Raw genomic sequence first — 20,839 nt, 5'->3', positions numbered from 1 at the left:
CTCATAATCACTTGTCCTCTATAATGTCTATAATTCTCCTCTATGAGGTCCTCACTACTCACCAATACCGAATCTAAAATGGAATCACCTCTTGTAAGTTCAGCAATTATTTAAGAAGACATCTGGGCCATAGTATTATTAGCAGTACTTGTCCTCCAATTTATATCTGGGAAGTTAAAATATCCCATATTCACACAATTCCCAGTAGTTTTCATTTCATTAAAAACATTAAAGAGGTCTCTGTCCCTATCCAGATCAGATCCTGAGGGTCAGCAGCATACTCCAAACACTGTCCCATGGAAGCCTCTGGTAGCATTCTTTCCCAAATGATTTTGATGCAAACAGACTGTTTCATCCATCACTCATAATTTCTTTACAGTCTATCATTAATATGCAATGTTACTCCATCACCTTTACCTTTATTTGTGACTTTCCTGGACAGCACATAGCCTTCAGTCCCTATACTCCAGTCATGACTACTATTTCTATCTATTTAGGTGAGTTCCATCCCATGAGAACAGTCCTCTGCCCATGAATGCCTCCCAGTGTTTGAACATCCCAAAGCCCTCCTTATAGTACCATTGCCTGAGCCATCTGTTAATCATCAAAATCTTGTCTCACCTTTGTTGTCCTCCCCTAGGAACACATAGAATCCACTGAAGATCACCTGAATCTCCATTTCTTTAAGCCTGGCATAGTCTCTTTTGTTGCATTCCAGCAAGACCTAGTAGTATCATTTGTCCCTATCTGAAAGGCAATCAGTGGATTCTTTCCTGCTTCCACTGGGATTCTCTTCAGCCTCAGGTCCATATCCTGTATCTTAGCTCCTGGCAGACAGCACACCCTTCTATTCTCTGATCAACTATGATGACAGATCTGTTCTTCGTAGTAAGGCATTAAACATATAGACCTGCCTTTTCCTGGTGTTGGTGGTGCTTCTCCAGCCTTCCTCCTATTCTTTCTGGCTGCAAGTCTCTTGTCTTTTGTTCTCTCTTGCAATCTTCTTCAAGTCTTCCTCTGTTCTCCTAGGGCTCCAATACTGGCTATCTCCATTTATTCTTTCCCTATTCCTGTAGCACTAATCACTCTTCTCTTCTTCCTTGCCTTCCCACCTTCTGTTACTATCAGCTGGGCCCGTTTTTCATTTTTCCAACTCAGCAAACCTGTACCTGAACTCTGTTTCTGCTTCACTAGTTAGTGTTTTCCTCTCTCTAGTTCTTGTAGTCACATGTTTTCACGGATAGCTTTCCTGTATCTCAATACTGAATGGTACCTTTATGCATGGAAGAAAATAGCTATAGCATCTTCATAGGCCTGGATGTTATAATGATAACTAAGCTTATAATCATCCTATTTTGTTTATTAAATAATGGCACAAAAGAACAAAGTCACTAAATTCCAGAGTGACCACAATAGTTCACTCTGATTGCTGTTCCCATCTCCACATGGAGGGCCACGTGTAGTATTTTGGTAAGATTTATACTTTCTGTAGCATGCAACACACTAACAATGACAATTTGTATGTAGAATGGTAGAAGTTAGAGATGGAAAAGGGCAACTGATTCATCTATTATATCTTTATGTATTATGCTTTATATAATTAATTGTTAATTGTCCAGTATATTTTCTAGTCTAGTTTTAAATATCTCCCGTTTTTTGGGGGAATATATTCCACAGACACAGATCCCTGGGTTATGATTTCCCCCCTAGTATTGTGAAATACTCTTATCTCAATTACACAAGGAGCCAACGCCAATGAAATTAATGAAGTTTCTCCAGATTGACATTTATGGAACTAAAATCAGTCTTCTCCATTCAGCCTAAATTGCCATTTTCTTAATTTCAATCCTTTGTTCTTAGGTATATTCCTTTGGACTACCTTAAATAATACTTCTCATTTGTTGGCACTAACACTCTTCATATTCTTGTAGGTAATTACCATTTCCTTTCTTGTTTTCTACCTGAATAAATAAAGGCACAGCTGCAGTGGCTTAGTTATGTCAGTCTATCATACTCCAGTACTGTAATAATAATGGTAATACCAATAGAGAACATTGGTACATGACTGCCTAGTTAGTATGCAGATTTGTAATGGCACATAATTGTATCTTTTCAAGCAGCACCTAGAGTACTGCAAGAAACATTCTTTGTTTTCCCTCTTGATTTTTTATGGGGCTCTTAATATGTAACAATAAATAATGACTCAAATGTTGCAGATAAAGAAGAAAATGGTTTGAAGAGTCTCATTCAATTTGTTTTTCCTCCTTCATATTTTGGCCTATTTAAGTGGAATTTATTCTAAATCCAATTCTCTAGCTGAAATATAACATTCAGAGCTACATTGATCCCTGTATACCGAATGTAAGAAATAAATACAGTTCATTAATTCAAGCATTGTAATTTACATCCTCAGTCACTATATAACTGAAACCCTGTGGATCTACAAAAGAAACTAAATACCTTTGTAATAATTGTTGAGGCATTAAAGCTTTTAAAACATGCAAAATCCTATATTGATTTACTTGGTAAATTTAATCTTGAAATTTCTAGTTAGGAAAACTTTTCTAAAAGTTAACTGAAAAGGAAAATAAAAGGTTTGTGACTTTTTAATTTTTTTACTTCTTCATAATTTATAAAAGAGGCTTATATATTTTGGTTATTAAATGTGTTTTTACTTTACCTATATCAGGAAATAATGCATTGTCTTCCCTGTTTTTGCTGGAGGGCTTTGCAAAGGAATATAGAACTGGTGCAGGAACTTTCCCATCCTGCACCTTTAAGGAGTTGGGGCTTGAATTTTTCACTAAGAATTTTCTTTTTCTCAATAGTTTGTCAATAATTGGAGTTAATTAAATATTAACAAAGAGCAACAAAAATTTAAAGAGTCTAAAATAATCCTTGTTCTTTCAATTTCACTCATTACGGTTGATGTTATAATCAGTTGGCTATGGTATCTTCCAGGATATAGTTTAGACAAGACTTGATTTTCTAATATAATAAATTTAAGCAGCAAGGACAAAAATACATAATGAAAAGACACTTTTTCCTATTTATAGATCACTTAATAAAGCAAATGCAATATACACTGGGAAACACAACAGAATATATTTAGTTAGGAGGCAGGACAAATACTAGGGAAATAGGATCCTAGTTCAGCAAAGCACCTAAGCATGTGCTTAACATCCAGCACATACCCATAGCTACCTTCATAGTATGAAATATCTCCCTAATGCTGTCAAAGCTCTTCACAGGCACTTTGCAGAGTTGCAGCTCCACAAGTGAAGTGGGCAAGTCTCAGCTGAATTCTTCTCCATCAAACACATGGGTCAAAGTAACAGCAAAGCAGCACAGCTTACTGCCAGCAGAGTTTACAGTATTTTACGCTGCTTTCTTGTCTTTGCTATAGACCTGCTGCCGAATCTGCATGAGGAGGATTCCAGAGGTATCCCAAGCCACAGTCTGAGAAGCATGGCCCCTTTCAAATGACCAAGCAAATTTATTTAATCTCCATTAAATATTTTCTTTATCACTATTGTTCGTAGATTCCAAGGCCAGAGGGACCATTGTGATCAGGTGTTGCTAAAGCTCATTCTCTCCTGTTACTCAATCCTGCCTCATAATGCTGATTCTGTAGTAACATACATATTCCCCCAAGATAACAGATTGTGATGTCAAATAAAAATCTAATTCTAACTTTACTGCAGACGCAAGTTAGAAAAGACAAGTTCTGAGGGGAAAAAAAAACCACAGAAGTGGTAAAGAGATAAAATAAAGCTTCTCAAGTTTGCCTCAGTGTAAGAAGTCCTTCATAAATGCAAATCAGTGTCCAACATTCAATGCTTTCATTTAAGAGCTCAAGATCATTCATGGTATTAACATCCTTTGTAAGAGGTTTTTTATCCACATGCAAATCCTCTCTCAGAACCTTCTGCCTAAAGTCCAGCTTTAGCATATATTTAAACTAAATGCTTTCAAGAGCTCTCTGTAGGCCTTTTTATGTCCTACTACATTTCTCCTCCCACATCAGGATAAATTTCTTGTTGCTTTTTAGAGGAAAAGAGCAATTCCCTGAAATCTCTATCATACTGTTTTACTTCCTCAGAGAGCTGTTAGAGCTATTTGCTCTGACTTTGGAAGTTAGTCTTGTGCCCTTAACCCCTTGTGAATATTTTATCCTCCAGGATGTTGTAATAATACTTAGTAAAAGAAAGGAATGTGATCCAGTAGGAAGCGTATAGTCAAGAGTTCTGGACTCTATTCCTGGCTCATTCTATGACCTTGGGCAAGTCATTTGCACTTGTCTGTGCTTTTCTTTCTCTCATAATTAAAATGGGAAAAATAATATATTCCTATCTCACATGGGAGTTGTGTGGCTTAATTCCTTTATGTGTGCAATGCACTTTGCAATCTTCAGAAGAAAGGTGCTTTAGATTAGTAAAGATGGGTAAGTGTAATTGTCCCCATTTTGTAACATCTGATCAATTCTTTTTTTTAAATTCTCTTTCATTCTGACAATTTTCTGGATACCCAGGACTGTGAGTCACCGTGTTATCCCCTGCCTCCAGCAAGACAAAATCTTACCTGGGATAGCTAAGTGTTAGGTCCCAAACATCACCCATCTGTCAGCCACTCAAGCACTCCCTTCAGGGTTATGTCAGCCCTGTCTTCACTTGTAGGTTAAGAGGTGCACCCCAGTCTCTGAGTCGCCTGGAAGCATGTCCCTGTTACAAGTTAGCCCAACACAAGCTGCTCACAGAAATCCCAGATCCTCTCCTCCCCAGTTTACCAGTTTTACCTTAATTCATTGTTCTTGTATAATACACAGCACTTGTGAACACTTAAATCAACAACAAAAAAGGTTTATTAAAGAAAGAATAGTGGTTCCTCTAGAAACAAGAAAGTGTGGTAGACACAAATGGTTACAATACAAAACAAAAGCATAAAATGCGAACTAGGGCCTACATGTATTAATCATAGAAGTTACCTTTCCTACCTTATAAAGTAGGTCTCTCTCTCCCACCTGCCCTCTCCCTCCCTCCCAGCCAAAGTTCAGTCTATTGCAGAGGAGACAGGCTTTCCAGGAACCAGGATCCAACCTTTCATAAAACACCCCTTCTTAACAAGTTGTCTCCTCAGTGAATGAATGAAAAGTGTCTTTCTCCACCCTGTAATATAATGAATCAATCTTTAGTCTTAAGTCACAGTTTGGGCAATACCCTGTCTGCTATAATTTTCCTTTTTACCTCCAAGTGGTTTTGATTGTTTGCAGTCATCTTTGATACGTTTCCATTGACTCTTCTGGGATGGGGAAAGGGTAGACAATAGATCCTTGCATGAAATCACTGGCTTACAAGGGATGGGTGACAACTCTCTCCCACTTGATTGGGCCATCTCTGAGACAGAGGATCCCCTTTTGCACCATAAGGTGTAGCTTTCAATATAACTATATTATTCCATAATTATTGCCAGTACACACATCTTACCATGCTTATGAGTATTGATAAGTTACAAACTTTCAGTAGATACCTCACATGCAACCATTCACAGATAAATACATGAAAGTGGTGTATTAGGTGCAGTGAGTTTGTCAAGTCTGAGACAGGAGTTGCTTGTAAAAACAGTGAACCATTTGCTAGTTGGCAAAAAGAGACCTCAGTGTCACAGTCATCCCTTGGATTCCATCAAAAATAGAACTGAGCATCACTAGCCTCTCTGATGGAAATAAAGGGTAGTCCATATAAAAGTTATTGTAAAGGGAGTAAGCATATTCTGGTTTTTCAGGAAAAGTATTACATTATATGGGCATTCTGGAGATAATGCTGGCAAAAAATCAATGTGTGAAGTCCCACCAGTACTAGGGCAGTTTGAGAACTAGACATTTATTCATAACTCTTATGAAACAATATGGGATGTTAATTAAAACACAAAACCAGAATAAAATACTATAAAATATAAACAGAACAAAATCTTGGACCAAAGACTGTCCTATATCTAAGCTAGCAGTGGCTCTAAAATGAAAAGCTTCTGAAAGAACATCATTTGCCAATGCTGAGAGACGTCTCAAGGCAGATGTGTAGGTGGAGTGGGTTCCACGTGTTGGGATGCAGTATGTAATGTAATGGGTGATTATGGCTAGGGCTTTTTATCTAACATATTTTGAGAGGAAATAGGTAGTCTTCCTCTGCAACTGCGCTTCACCACAATATGTTCATCTGAAGAAGTGGATTTTTTACCCACGAAACCTTATGCCCAAATAAATCTGTTATTCCTCACTGTTCTCACCACAATGATATTTACTAGGCTTTAGCTTCACAAGTAATTTTGTTGGAGACAAAATGAGCTTGTGGAAGGTGGAGTTCCCACCCTGCTGAACACAGGATAATCCAAATCCTTCCTGGGGTTCGCCCTTATTAATAGCAGATGGCTACAACAAACTCTGTACTTTGGCTTAGGCTTTCTCTCTTCAAACTAATCTCTTCCTATTAGGACCTCCGATGTCCCACTCCTACATCCTCATACTCAGGGAAACATGCAAACCCCTCTTTTATACTGGTTAGAGTTAGAAAAAAAACAAACCTGTCATTATGAAGCAGAAGCAATTACCCTGCACTTATGCAGGGTTTTAGAAAGTGTCTGACTTTTGTTACAGAGTCAAGGAGAGATTAAAAATAAAAATGTTTACACAGAAACCTATATTCTTTGAACACTCTTAAAACATTAATATAAAATGCACATTACAAAAGATCCATGTAAGGTCTAACAAAGAGGCTTTAAAATTTGATAGGCCTGTGGAGCTCCAGGTGTAAGCAAATTAAGAGGCTTTGAAGGATTTTCTAGTTGAGCACATACTCTGCCTGGCTATGTTGTCTCTTGAGCCTAATACCAAGAGCAGCCTTGTTTATATTAAATATGTTCTTCTTGTCTAGTTCATGAAATAAAGATATCAAGAACCACTACGTTGTTATCTGAAATTCTCCAAAGGGTCGCTATGGTGCTCATTCACTTACCTTTTTAAAGTGGGGATGAATTAGAGGCTGGTGGCTCAGCTAGGTCAAGCAGCCTTACCAGTGTGTACTTATAAGATGGTGTTAGGACTGTGGACTCATGCACTAATGAACTCACCTGCGGTAAATCGACATAGATTGATTGATTTATTTCCATAAGACTACTTCAGTTGTTAGTAGGTTAGGATCTGCCTTCCATGAAGGATTTTATACATCAAGAAAGACTTCCCTGTGGAAGATATATGGAGTTTGAAGATTTTCAACTCAACTGTTTTTGTTCGTTGAGGTCTTTTTTTGCTTTTCTATTTTATCTAGCTAATCTATTATTTTTCTAAGTTTCACTGTGGTAACTAAATGCCTTTAGAAGTACTCAAAGTTACAAGTACTCTACTTAATTATTCAGTCTGCTAATCCAATTTAGGAAGCCTAGTTAGTCTAATGCAGAAATGTTTATAGTCTTATGACCTGGGCAGAGTCAAGAAATTTGGATTCTATTTCTAGTTCTGTCACAGACCTATCATGTGACTTTAGGCAAATTATTTTACCTCTCTGTGATTCTCTTTCCTTCCCATCCTTTATCTGTCTTGTCCATTTAAACATCTGCTTACCATCAGGTCAGATATTTAAATACAGTTTGAGTGTGTATGTGTTTTTGTGGCAGACAAAATCATATTGGACTTCTTTTTTTTTTTAAGAATAAAATTACTGAAATTAAATCCCAATGATCAAATATTTGTAAGACTCCTTGGGAGGATTAGATCTTTTTAAAGTGGCACATTGTGATTTTAGATCTATCAGGGGCCAGCCTGCAGCAAAGCTAGTCCTCTGGCAACCTAATAAGTGCAGCTAACCCTGATAGAAACTGTCCAATTGACTGTGCCACGATTGGTTGCAGGAGTCAACAGGATGATACTTAAGCTCAGTAGCAGCATCGGTCCAGCATCCCAATTGGTCACCTTTTATGGATACATAAGGGCTTTGATAAAGAAAGGGAAAAGATTTGTGAAATTCTGATTTCTTAATGTAAACAAATTACAAATTACAAATTACATTACGCTCCAACCATTAGGCCAGACTGACAAGAACTCAGTCACTTTGAAGTTTTCTGTTTATTCAAATACAGTGAAGGCTGATGATATAGGATGGTAGACAGGAAGAACAGATATGCCACTGTATGCTCAGAGGCACCTTACAGCTGCAGGGAAAGCACATAACGCATCTCACTCAAAACAGAGTTAACAACAATGAGCTACCATTGTTAATATCTGTTCTAGATGGGGTAATCATTAACATAAAGTGACATGATGGTTGTATCCCATTAGGTCTTGATGTTACAGAGGTTCACATGGGATGACTTTTGAACCCACCCACCACCTCATTACGGAATCATGGCCCTAGAGATGAACTCTGCTATTCTGAAGATCCACTTGCACACATGAATGGAAAGTGGTGAGGCACAAAGGCAGTATAGTTGGTTTGGCATGTGCTTGTAAGTCTGGTATGGGCATAGCTCCTTCTATCTCTACACATTTTGTGTCTTGAGTTGTTTTTCAACCAACTGCTTTTTCCTATGTACCTTTTCTTCTTTTGCCTTCTCTTAAGTAGGCCTTTCTATCATTATTTATCTGAAATAACACTGGTCATCTCACTAATCATAAAGCAGAGAATTCCCTGTACAAAACATTATCCAATTAATATTTGGCTGAGACTATGGAGGCCACGCTGGAGTTATGTGGCTTAGTTGTATCTCACTCAAAGTTAGCCTTATGGCAGAGGATCTGTGCAATCACAACCCTCACATCATGCTTCTAGAAGTTCCCCTATCCTTGCACAACTGAGAATCCAAACACCCTGCTTTCTTCCCCAGCTGTTGCTTGTGTAACCCACATGCCTCCTGGGTGTGGTTATCTGTCCCATCTAGTGGCACTGAGACCACTTAGAGAGAGAGAGGGAGATTAATGAATCTGTTTTAGAGCCTTAGCTAACATCCAGTTGGCTTTTAGCTCATGCAGTAGAGGCTCATGCGCTAAGCTTCAGAGATCCCATGTGTGATCCCACCCACCGACGATGGGGGTCTGTCGGTGTTACACTTGCTCCTCCTACAATTGCTTCTCAAGCTAGAGCTGGGGCCAGAAGCTTGTCTGAAGGGATGTGGACTGAAGTCCCTGTCGGGGAAGAAGTGCAGATGGGAGAGGAAGGTGCTTACTGTGGGCCGTTCCCATGGGAGGATAAAATATAATACATTTGTTCCTCCAAAACCTGAAGCTTTTGTTCATTTCCAACCATCGTAAAATGAGCCCCAAAGGGTTCATAATCGCACAGTCCTTGTCCTAACACCTAAACATAAAGTATAATATCTGATGGATTAATTTGAACATTATTGGTCTGATCCTTCGAAAATCAACAAAAGTTAATGAAGATGCATCAGTTTATACTGGCTGAGAGGATCTGACCTGAGATAAAGGGTAAATTTTTCAAAAAAGCACTTAAGTGACTTAGGTGCCATTTTCAGAAGGAACCTAGGCACCTAGCAATCCTAGTCTCCCAATGAGATTTAGGCTTGTCCTAAATTATGGCATTATTTTGAAATGGGACATAATGCATCCTAAGTCACTCAGGCACTTTTGAAAATGTTACCATAATTGTACAGATTTCGAAACAGAGTCTGCATTAAGCATATGTTTACATCAAGCAACATTCTTTAAGATTAACTGGTGAGACCCTTGAGTTTCACTGAACGTTGATAATTCTTTTGCTAATGCTAATAGTCAGCCTTGATAAGATTACCTGATGTTATTGGAGGTAAGTATTAATGGATATTTTTCCCGAGAAATAACATTTGACAACAAATTAATGCATTTTTCTGAGACAAATATCAGAGTACAGATTTTTGGTGAGCAAGGGAGCATAAAATGTTAATATGATCCCCCTTCCAACTGAGGACAAAGAAGATATGCATGTATTACAATTTTTCAAAACCTAATCATTATTTTTGGAATAATATCAACAATAATCTGTGGCTGTACAATAAACGTGACATTTATTGCAACATTTTTAAGAATCAGTTTCCAATCTGATGTGTTCTTTCATAGTGTCTTGCTAAAAGTTTATGAAAAATGGAGACTACAGGCTAAAGATTCGGTTTTGCTACAAATGAAACTACATAATATTAATGGAGTTGTAAAGAATTACATCATGACTTATTCAGCAATATAGATGAGATGTCACTGGACATTGATACATAAAGGAAGAACATTGATGGACGGAGAACTTTTAAGGGTAAAGGTTGAGTGTTTTCTAAAATTAATTTAGTCCAACATCTTGGTTAAACTTCTGAGGAGATTCAAAACAGTCAGCTGTTACATTATAGCTCAGCTGAAAAAAATTCTGAAATTGGATCCACATTCTCTTGGTCCTGATGATAAACTCTGAAATACTTCTTGCACTATCAAAATGGGCAATGGAGACTGATATCATAGTAGAGTAGAAAAGGATAAGGAGTTTCACAGTCATATCTGAGTGGATAAGTAGGCAGAAATTGAATTATGATGGGCGTTAAAAGTGAGGAAGAGAAACTTGAATTTGACGGAATGGCAGAGAAGGAGTTAATGGAAGGATGCAAATGGGGAGGTGACCCAGGAAGATAATTTTACCAGAGATATTCTGAATGGAAGTAAGGGGAGCAAGGTGTGTGTCAGGAAGACCAGAGAGGAGGAGGCTGCAGTAATCAAGTTGAGAGATAGTGAGGGCGTAGCTAGTAGTTTTAGTGATGTGGGCCGTGCGAAAAAACAGGATTTTAGAGATATTATGGAGGAAGAAGCAGCAAGATTTGGACACAGTTTGGATGCACAGGTCTTCAAGTAGGATATGATGATGACAGCCATATACAGACCTACACAGAGAGAAATGTTTAAAAATATGATTTTCAAAGAAGATGCTCTCTTTGTTCAACTGAAGTATGTTTCCTTCATCAGATGTGTTGCCTAAGAATTCCTGTTTAGGAGTTTCTCTTTTTTAAAACTGCTTTTGCTGTAGAAAGGTATGGGAAAATAATAAAATTAAAATAATGTGTGAAGTAAGTATGTGTTTGTCTTTACCCCTTTTTTCATCTCCTGTTTAAATCATAATTATTAGATCGGCTCATGATTTTTTTTTAATTGACACTTTTCCTGCCCCCTCCCAGAAAGGAAAGCTAAGATCATGATGCTGTCTCCAGGCCCTGCTCTGCTCTTGTTGGCATGTCAGCAGTGTCCTGCTGCTCCTGCTTCTCCTCCTCTCCCGACAGCCTCAACTCCTGTACTGAGCATCTCCCTACTCCTGCAGACACAGGGGATAAAGTGTTCTACCCCATATACCCACCTGAGGTGATCTGACAGGAAATGGGTTTGAGATGCTCTTCACACACACATGCCTAGGATGAAATCCTGACTCCAATAAGGCCAATGACAGAACTTCCACTGACTTCAGTAAGGCCAAAATGTCACCTCTAGTCTCTGTGGTCTCAGGTAGGTTGCTTCAGCCATAGACTGGATCAATGTAGCTGAAACATAGAGACTCAGGAACCTCTCATTGCCTGTAGTGACACCATGAGGCCTGAACATTAAAAACAAAAACTCAATATGTCTTTAAAAAATGGTTTAAGCTAAACATTAGCTGTTTTTAATCATAACTGTACGGCTTTTGCAGAGGGGAGAGTAAGGTGGCTTGAATTTATTTCCATATCTTAAAATATTTGGTTCTCTTATAGAGTAATCTTAACTCCAAATTTTCTGGATTTGTAATGCTTGGTTTTGGGATAACCACAGCATCCTTATAATAGGTTTTGCTGCTGCGTTACTACTATATACTCTTAGCTATTTTTTTTTATTTATGAAGTTAAGAGTAGAGAAGAGAGGGAGACATCAAACAAATCTTCCTTGGAAGCTCTATTGATGTGTTCAAATAAAGTCTGTGTCAAAAAGAGAAATAGCTTTTTAAAAGGCCTCATCCTACTTCTATTTAAGTTAATGGCAGTTTTGCAATTGATTTCATGAAGAGAAGAAAGACTCACAATCCTGTTTGTTATGTCTTATAACAGTAGAATCTGTGATATCATAATGAGAAGGATTCTGGCTCTGCTGAGCTAGTGGTCTGAGACAATAATTCCTATGATGTCATTCACGTTGCTGCTAGAAAAGACACTGAAGATGTTATATTCTTACAAGCTATCTAACAGATACATTACTATAATGTTTTAAAATATTGCATAAAAGACCTCTAACTCTCTGGGGATGTGGTTTGATATATGCATCCTGCTGATACATCCACATGGTTGGTTGTGTGGCAAATGCCAGTGTTTGACAGATTAGTGAGGTTTGCTTTCTTTTGAGTTTTGCAGCCATTAGTGTGATTCAGGTTTTTTTTTTAATATACATTGTGACATTAAAAAAAGGGCAGCAGAGGAGTACCTTTCACATTGTGAAGAATGTGAAGAAGCAGTTCCTGAAGGCAAGGCTGTCTTGTTAAAATATTGTAGAGCATGGAAGATGAGATCTCTAGTCTTTTATATACATATGGTTCCTATTCACTTGATTCTCCTTTTTAGGGTGTAATAGACCTTGCCAGGAGTTGCATCTGCACTTTCTGCAATGTGGCTGGAGTGTGGAGTTGTTGGAAGTGAGATCCATCCTCTCAAACCATGGCTAGGGAGTGGAGCTGGTGTGAAGACCTCCTTTCCCTCTCATCAGCTGATATTGGCTGAAGTAGCCACTGCAGCCCTTTTCCAATGGTTGTACGGGTTACCGAGGCCCCCAGCAAACAAGAATTGCAGCACCTCTATGAAGCTGCACCAAACCTTTCCGCACCCAGCTATAACCCTTCTGTGACATACTGGATGTGCACAGCACCCACGTATGGTCACTCCGTCAGCAGACTCCCAGTGCAGCCCCTATGAAGAGCTTAAGGAGTGGGGAGGCATTTTGCACCCTGGCTGAATTTTGCCTTTAGTAAACAGTGCTTTGTACATATATCAGAGGAACTCAAATCACTATGGGCCACGCACTTCCACTCTCACAGAGTAGCACTTTACTATGTTTTTAGTCCCATCGAATGACGTATGGAGTAAGTATGAGGGGCAGTGGCAGAATCTGGCCCTGTCTAAACATTAATTAAGCATCGTACCACCATAACAAAGAAGTATTTTTAACAAGTAAACTGAGGCACCAAATGACTAAGTGTTATAAAATCCTGGAGCACTGACTCCCAGTTTTATTCTCTAATCAAAGCATAACTCTCCTTTGCCACAACTAGAATTGTATGTGCTGAGTTTGTTACCAGTTCCACTCATTTAAAATTCAACATGTTAAACAGTATTGGTGAACACCAAGATGGATGTGCACTTAGCTGCTTGTTCATAGATAAATGGTACTGTCTCATTTTCCTCAGGGCTGGCTTAGTTACCTTCTTGGAAGCCAAATACCTTTTTAAAGACTCTTCACACAGGATGAGATAGGGACTTGCCATGGGCAAGTAGTTAGAAATATTAGCAGCATGAATTTTAAAAAGAATCAGTAATCTCTGTATAATTTTTTTTCCCTTTTGGTAGGAAAGCCTTGTTATAGGCTTAATTATCACTGATAAAAAATACACAGTTTCCTAGGGAAACACTACCTATTGATATCACAGAATTCAGGCCTGCTGCAGAGCTAGGAGGTATGTTCTCAGTGCACTTACAATCAGGTCATTATCACCATGGTTCTGAATCTTAACTGACTGAAAACGGTAGGCAGTTGTCTCATTAATGCCAAATGTTATAGTTTATTTCTGGGAATTGAAAACCGTGCTGCCCAGGGAAATCTGTGCTGTGATAATCCTTGGAAACAAGGCACTTGAGAATAACCTGCCTGCCTCACATCAAACTGGTTTATGCAACTTTAGTTCTTGTTTCTTGGGGTTTTGGGTTAATAACCAGCTTTGTTCTGTAATATTTTTATTACGTGAGCTTGTGTTCTTTGTGGACAATAGGTATGGTGTTTATAGAACAGGAGTAAAACCAAGATGCTTTTCTTTCATCTTCCACCACTTATAAATTAGTCTTGCCACTGTAGTGTGTGCTTTGCATTACACTGTATGTATTATCCTCTACTTTTTATAGCTACTTTATTCTGTTTACCTTCAGACTTAACAGTTCCTATGCATTGCGTACAATCACAATTCTACATCTGAAAGACAATTACATACATTCATTTTCCCCTCCTCCGCCAGCCTTGATGCAATCACTGGAATCATGCTGGCGTCATCGAAGTAAATAGCAACACTCATACCAGTTTAGGTGGCAGTGGGACTCAAATGGATTCAGTTTGGACCATTTGCTATGCTTGTAGTCATCTTTGTCATTAAAATAACGTATAAAAAATGAACCGCTTGCACTTGGAGAAATACAGCAGTAAACAGTGGAAGTGGCTTTTGTAAATGACTATAATTTCATTTCCCTGTTATTCCAGTTCTTTCTCAGGATACACCCTCTGTTCAGTAGGATATGTATATTTGTAGCAGGAATTTATATAACTACATCAATTTGATCACTGTTAACAACTAGAGAGGTAGAATTTCAGGCAGCTTCATTATTTGCCTTTTTTCCTTATGCACAACAATGCCTGACTTACATTTTTGTTTCACAATAGAAATTGTTTGATGCCTAAGAATTGCAGGGTGAAGGGGTTTCATCAGAGGAAAGCTCTACTTTTTCAAAAGTCAAAATGACATATATATAATCAATATAATTTTGAGCGAAAGAGTAGATTGTGGGCCAGATCCTCAGCTAGGGTAGAGATATAACTCCATGGGTATCAATGAAGCTACAGCAACTGAAGGTCTGGTTCTATGACTTTAGGCACATCTCTGAGCAAGGGGTAGGGCATACACTGCACCAGCTCAGGCAGCCTGGGAAGTACTGTGACATGGAGACATATGTCCAAGTAACTTTCCTGTTTCGTCCTTGTTCCAGAGAGGAAAGAGAGTGCTACTAATTGCTGCTGGCCTATACTTGCAGCACATTAAAACACTCCCGGTGGGCCAGCTCACCGGTACTCCCCTTGCACCTATTTGCAGGTATGTAACCCAAATCACAATCCAGCCCTAATTATTTGGACACACGCACAGGGTTTGTTTTTGTTTTTCAAGTTTCATGATTGGTTATAAGCACTGAAGTTGAAAGTAATTTATGGATAACTATTTTGCCCTTCCCACTCAGACCTCAGCAAAGCAACTCCTGATGCTCCCATAATCAAGTCAGTGGTAATGCCCACCTATATTGAATTGCCTTGAATCATCCATCTGAATGACAAATGAATCTGCAAGCATAAAATGAGAGTCTGTAATGATGCTAATTATTAATCTTCCTTAGTCTGATACCTCAAGAGAGCCAAGCAGTAAATGAGAATGAATAAGCATTATACATTTGGTCACATAAATTCTACTTTTAAAGTTATATTGTAGGGTCACCTTGCCTTAAAGACAAATGGGTTCAAAACCAACAGTCTAAGAATAACACAATGTGGAAAAGGGTCTTTAAAATTATTAACCATAATATTTCAAAAAATAGAATAAATAATATAATAATCACTGTCTCCACTCTTCTAGCAGACACACGCTAGATCTACTTGAGCTAGCATAACCAGGAGTTAGGTGGGCTTGTACGCTGGTGGCTAGCTTACAACACCCATGCTATTTTTAGCATGCTAACTTGAGCAGGGTAGCATGTATCTCTGTACCCATGCAGGGAAGCACACTGCCAGCTGCAGTGCAGACATAACTGCAGAGGGTCAATGCTGCATACGTTCCCAGAGTGCTTCTAAAGACATTGAACCTGCCTCCAGACCCAATGGGCCTGAGTCTCCATTGCTCTGAGTATAAAATGGGCATAAGCAGCTAACAAATCAGAATAGCAGTGTTTTTTTATATTCACTTTGCACAGGTGCAGGGCAAAGGATAATCAAGTGCAATGCCTTTCAGAGCTAAGGGGTATGACCCACAGCCCTATCTACTTTGCAGGTGGTGGTGGTTCACAGGCTACTACAGAACAACGTGTGTGTGAAGCAGCATGTAAATGTAGGGGACTACATGGTGTTTTTAAGGTTAGCAATAGGAAGATAAAGATAACTTTCTAACTTGTACGAGAGCTTTTTAAAGTACAATATTTCTCCTTCTTATAAGACTTCATCTGAACTGACAATATGTAATTGATTTATCTAATGCATTTGCTTATTTTAAGTGTGGATCTTGAAATCAAGTTCCCCAACCTCATAACTTAGGCTCCTTCTCCAAGAGATCCTAAAGTAACATAGCTGGAGGAGATTACAAGAACAGTTCTTTGTATTACTTTTGTTCTAGCTTCTCCCTTCTCTTTCTGCCTGCTCTCAGATGGAAAGCCAATCAAACTCCAGAGCCTAGTTCAGTACTGCACCTGATATGAGATTAGAGCAGGACTTGGGTAGGGAGAGAAGGTAGCTTTACACAACTTTTTCACCTTCTCTATCTCAAAGGTGTTGGTGGCTTCTTTGGCCTCCCTGTGCAGACTAGAGAAGTTTGAGATGCTGCCCAAATTGTCAGCAGTCCCTCTGGCCTAGATTAGCATCACAGAATAACTGAAGTCCAGCAGCATGATAGCTAGCCATGGCCATAACCCCAGCACACCTGCTTGCTGGGGAGCTCTTGCAGTGGGGTGGCATAGAGACAACTAATACACCTACTGAACCTCTAACAGCAATAGAATCCCCAGAAACTGGGAATGACAGTTTACACTGGCAGAATTGGTGTAAAGGGGCCTCAGTAATGAATTAGGCTCCATAAGAATCAGTTTATTTTTTGTTGTGTGTTGACTTTCTATTCATAGGTTAGGGACCCCAACTAAAATAAAACAATCACCATTGTAAAAAAACAAGCAAACCTGAATAATACTGTTTTATTTTTGTCTTTCCATGCCTGTCATTAATTAAGAAAAGCAAAGTCCTAATTGCTGGAATTAACTCTACTAACTGCACTGATATCTAAAGAAAAAGTAGTAGGGATTGAAAACAATTTGGAAACAAAACAACCTGAACTTTTGGCTCAAATAGAAATTGCACTTCAACTTACTTTCGGTTAGAAGGAGAGTTCAACTTACTGAACAAGCTAACAGTTCTTGCGCATCAAGATGTCAGATGGAACTGAAAGTAGAAATACCCAGGGGAACAGTCTCAGCCGTACTGGAAACATCACAAGAACAGTTTTCTCACAAGATTCCTATCCTCAGTTATGGATTCAAGGCTTGATTGTCAGTTTACAGTCTATCCCATAGGGAGGGGCAGGAACCATTGTGCTGTCGCTGAAAAAGCTCAGGTGATCTTGGTAAAAAGTAGTGGTAAGTTACCAGCTCTTGTGTGCAAGGAGGAAATGGGGCAAATGTGACTCCGTGCCTCAAAGGGCTGCTGCTGGGTATTTAAGTTAGGTACCATCCTTTACACAGAGCAGTGCCTGAAGTCACGATCTAGCCCTTAACATAGTTTTACAAAGCTTAAAAAATATCTTCATGTTACCTCATAAAGTATGCAGAATTACTCCCTTTGTCTGAGATTCTTTTCGCAGACATTAATTAAATAAACTTCATGTCCCCAGTCCCATCTCTTTCCTACCAGTGCCTCAGCCTCACCCCCCATCATAGAGCCCCATCTGGAATTATCATGCTTTGATCAGTTCAGCTGTGTTTTGACTCTGTAGTTAGACATCACTAGTGCCTCTGATTACAAACAGCTTGAATTTCTACAGGATATTGGCCTTATTTTAGATCATCTCCTAACTGAAAGGCATCCAACAAGTTCAGGAGCTTTTGTAAGAACACTTCATAAAAGGTAACACTAGAGTTCAAAAACCTTATTTTCTGCTAAGTTACACTGAAATAAATCAGGAGCTTATCCACTGAAGTCAGTGGAATTAGTCTTGTGTAAGGGTGGAATGAATAAGATCAGAATCAAGCCTCACATTTCTAGTGCAGAGTTTCCTACAGCCTTGTGCACTTGTGTGAGAATTAACTTTGGTGCAAGCTATAGTTTAACTTATAGTGAACTCACATTAACACTCAGCCATGAAGAAATGTAACATCCCTTAAGTTCTTGGGCTGATAAAGCTTATTGTAAGGAATCCCTTGCTATGGAAATAACACCAAAAATTTAATAATACTGGTAAAATATTTGTAGTGATACTTTTAGCTGATAAAATGAGAGAATGTTGCATTGTCAGCATACAAAATATACAACCTGCTGATTTGGATGGGAGTTTCATTAAACAAACTCTTAACGCCGTTTTGTTTTGTATAATGTAGCAAATGGTTTTCCATTCTCTTGCCATTAGGTAACAGAAACCCGGACTGGCCCTCTTGGCTGCAGTAACTATGACAACCTAGATTCTGTCAGTTCTGTTCTTGTTCAGAGTCCTGAAAATAAGATTCAGTTGCAAGGTACGTAGGTGCAATTTTGTTATTTTTTTATGGAACAGGAGGATATATTTTTTTCTCTTTTTTAACCTTTGCTGTCCTCAAAAAAAGGTCGTTTCCCTAATTTTTTGTCCAATAAGCACATTCTGGACAAAGTGAAGGAAGTGTCAGTAATTCATGTTGTGTTTGATCTAGAAACAATGTCAGTACTGATCAGAAAATAATGTAAGTCTGTTAACATTTTACAGCCTTATTTAGCAATCAATCATGTATGCACTCTTCACCCAGCAAAAACTTCCAAAGTGTACACTGAACAGGAAATGACATTTTAGGCACATTATTACATCCTGGCTCATATTGAGTAGTCCCAATTGAAATTGATGGGACTATTTGAAGAGTAAATTTAGGCCACAGTTTTAAAGGTATATAGGTGCCTAAAGATGCAGATGGGCACCTGGAGCCAGATTTTCAGAAGTATTTAGTTGCCTAGTGAGATTTTCAAAAGAAAATAAACTTGTTAGGCACTTACTTGCAATTAAAATCAATGGGTGTTAGGTACCTATCTGCTTCTTCAGGTCCTTAAATATCTTTGAAAATCTGGGCCGTAGTGTCTATGGCAAAAATACCCCAAAAGGTTATATGCCTAACTCCCATTAAAATCCAGGAAACTGAGGCATCTATCCTGAATAAGCACTTTTGAAAATCCCATTAGGTGCTTATATGGATCTTTAGGTGCTTAAACGCTTTGAAAAATCTGCTCATGCCTAAAACCCTACATCAGCAGAGGTGGCAGAATCTAGCCATTAATCATTGCTTTTGTCAGTTACACAAGGGGTACTGGGTATAGATGTTCAGTATTATTGCAGCTAACAGACCCAACTGTAGTTGCTTTACTCATTTGAGTAGGCCCAGTCACGTGAGTGGGATTACTTGGTGCATAAAGGGATCAAGATTTGGCTCATTTTGCAAATTAAGGCTCCATGCCTGCAAACATTTGCTGCTAATGCAATGTCTACATGTGCAAGTAGCACCCCTAATTGCCACTGAGCTGCTCAATTACTACTTGTATTAAATGTTTGCAGTATCAGGCCATAAAATGGCAAAATATACTATAAAAAGTGTTCTTCAGTTATTAAGATAAAATAATCCTGATAGTCTATCTCCCTGTTGAATATGTCCCATTCTTTTTTCTCCTACATCTGTCTGGCTAGCTGTTTCTGAGGACATTAAGGACAGCATAGATTAAACATCACATGAGATTTTTAAGGCATAAAACAATTGGACATATTATGTTATTTATATGGGGGCTCGCCTCTTCCACTGTGTCTGCAGAAATAATTTGCCATTTTGGAATGGTCTTTGATCACTCACATTTGTCAATAAAATAGGTAGAAAAGCGGTTATTACGTGAATCAAAGACAGATTTGATACATGCCGTTGGATTAGCTTTAAAAATCATAATGTTATAGCTGCTAAAACTATTTTATATTTAATGTAGTCATGTTGAACAAAGGCTTGGGATTGCCTGAGATTTTCTTTTCACTTTGTAACTTCATGACTTTTCAGAAGTATGTCGATATGTTTACAATCATGCCTAAGTAACAACTGGTTTTAGCAATCACATCAGTGTTCTCAAACCATAAAGCGATATGGCTTTAAACTTGCAAAATTTTATATTATTATTATTATTTATTAATGTATTAAAAACAAGGAAGATTTTCCTGTGAACTTGAACAAGCTCCTGTATAGCAGAGGCATATATAACAAATAACCTGTTAATCTATGGACTAGATTATGATACTCTTATTCACACTGAAAAGCAATTTGCTCTGCAAGTATTCCCATTGATTCCAGTCAGACCGCTTGTGGAGTTAGATACTTAGAGTATCACAATCTGGCCCCAAAGCTTTGGCAAAAGATTAATATTAATAAGGTAGCTGGCTGTATTTTATTGTTGCTGTTTAATATTGTAACTAGCATGACTGACAGCCATAACTAAATTAGAATTCAGTAATTACCATATAATCATGCTACTCATTGGCATCATGCAAATAATACTCAGTTATTATAACAGTAGATCTTAATTTCCAGTTGCAAGAATTCTGGATAATTACATATATTAAAAAAAAAATAAGATGTATTTAACTGTGAAAGTGTATATTGCACTTTCACTTTTTCAGAACAAGGGGTGGAATTTTCAAAAGCACCAAAATAGTTCGGAGCACAGGGAGATTTTTTCAAGGGCAAGGGCACTTAGCCCCAACCCCCACTGACTTTCAGTGAGAGTTTGGGGCCTAACCCCGATTTGTGCCTCTGAAAATTTACCCTACAAGTCTCATTGACCTTCAGCAGGACTTGTGCTCCTAACTCACTTAGACATTTTGAAAAT

The 20,839-nt window shown here is 38.4% G+C and overlaps 1 protein-coding gene across 6 annotated transcripts in view; it reads left to right on the top strand.

The window, feature by feature from the left end:
- BRINP3 (BMP/retinoic acid inducible neural specific 3) overlaps positions 1–20,839 on the top strand; it is a 317,732-nt gene that overhangs the window by 217,340 nt on the left and 79,553 nt on the right. For all 6 annotated transcript variants that reach the window (XR_004001693.1, XM_030573440.1, XM_030573437.1 and 3 more), the window contains exon 5: positions 18,369–18,474. Coding sequence is in view for 5 of the 6 variants with exons in the window: in XM_030573440.1 (XP_030429300.1) it covers positions 18,369–18,474 (106 nt within the window). In the remaining variant the exon portion in view is untranslated. The remainder of the gene's footprint in view (positions 1–18,368; positions 18,475–20,839) is intronic.

Source organism: Gopherus evgoodei, chromosome 8 (assembly GCF_007399415.2).
Source record: "Gopherus evgoodei ecotype Sinaloan lineage chromosome 8, rGopEvg1_v1.p, whole genome shotgun sequence".
NCBI classification, from domain to species: Eukaryota; Metazoa; Chordata; order Testudines; family Testudinidae; genus Gopherus; species Gopherus evgoodei.
The sequence above is the reverse complement of the archived record's forward strand: the minus strand, read 5'-3'. Positions and strand labels throughout refer to the sequence as shown.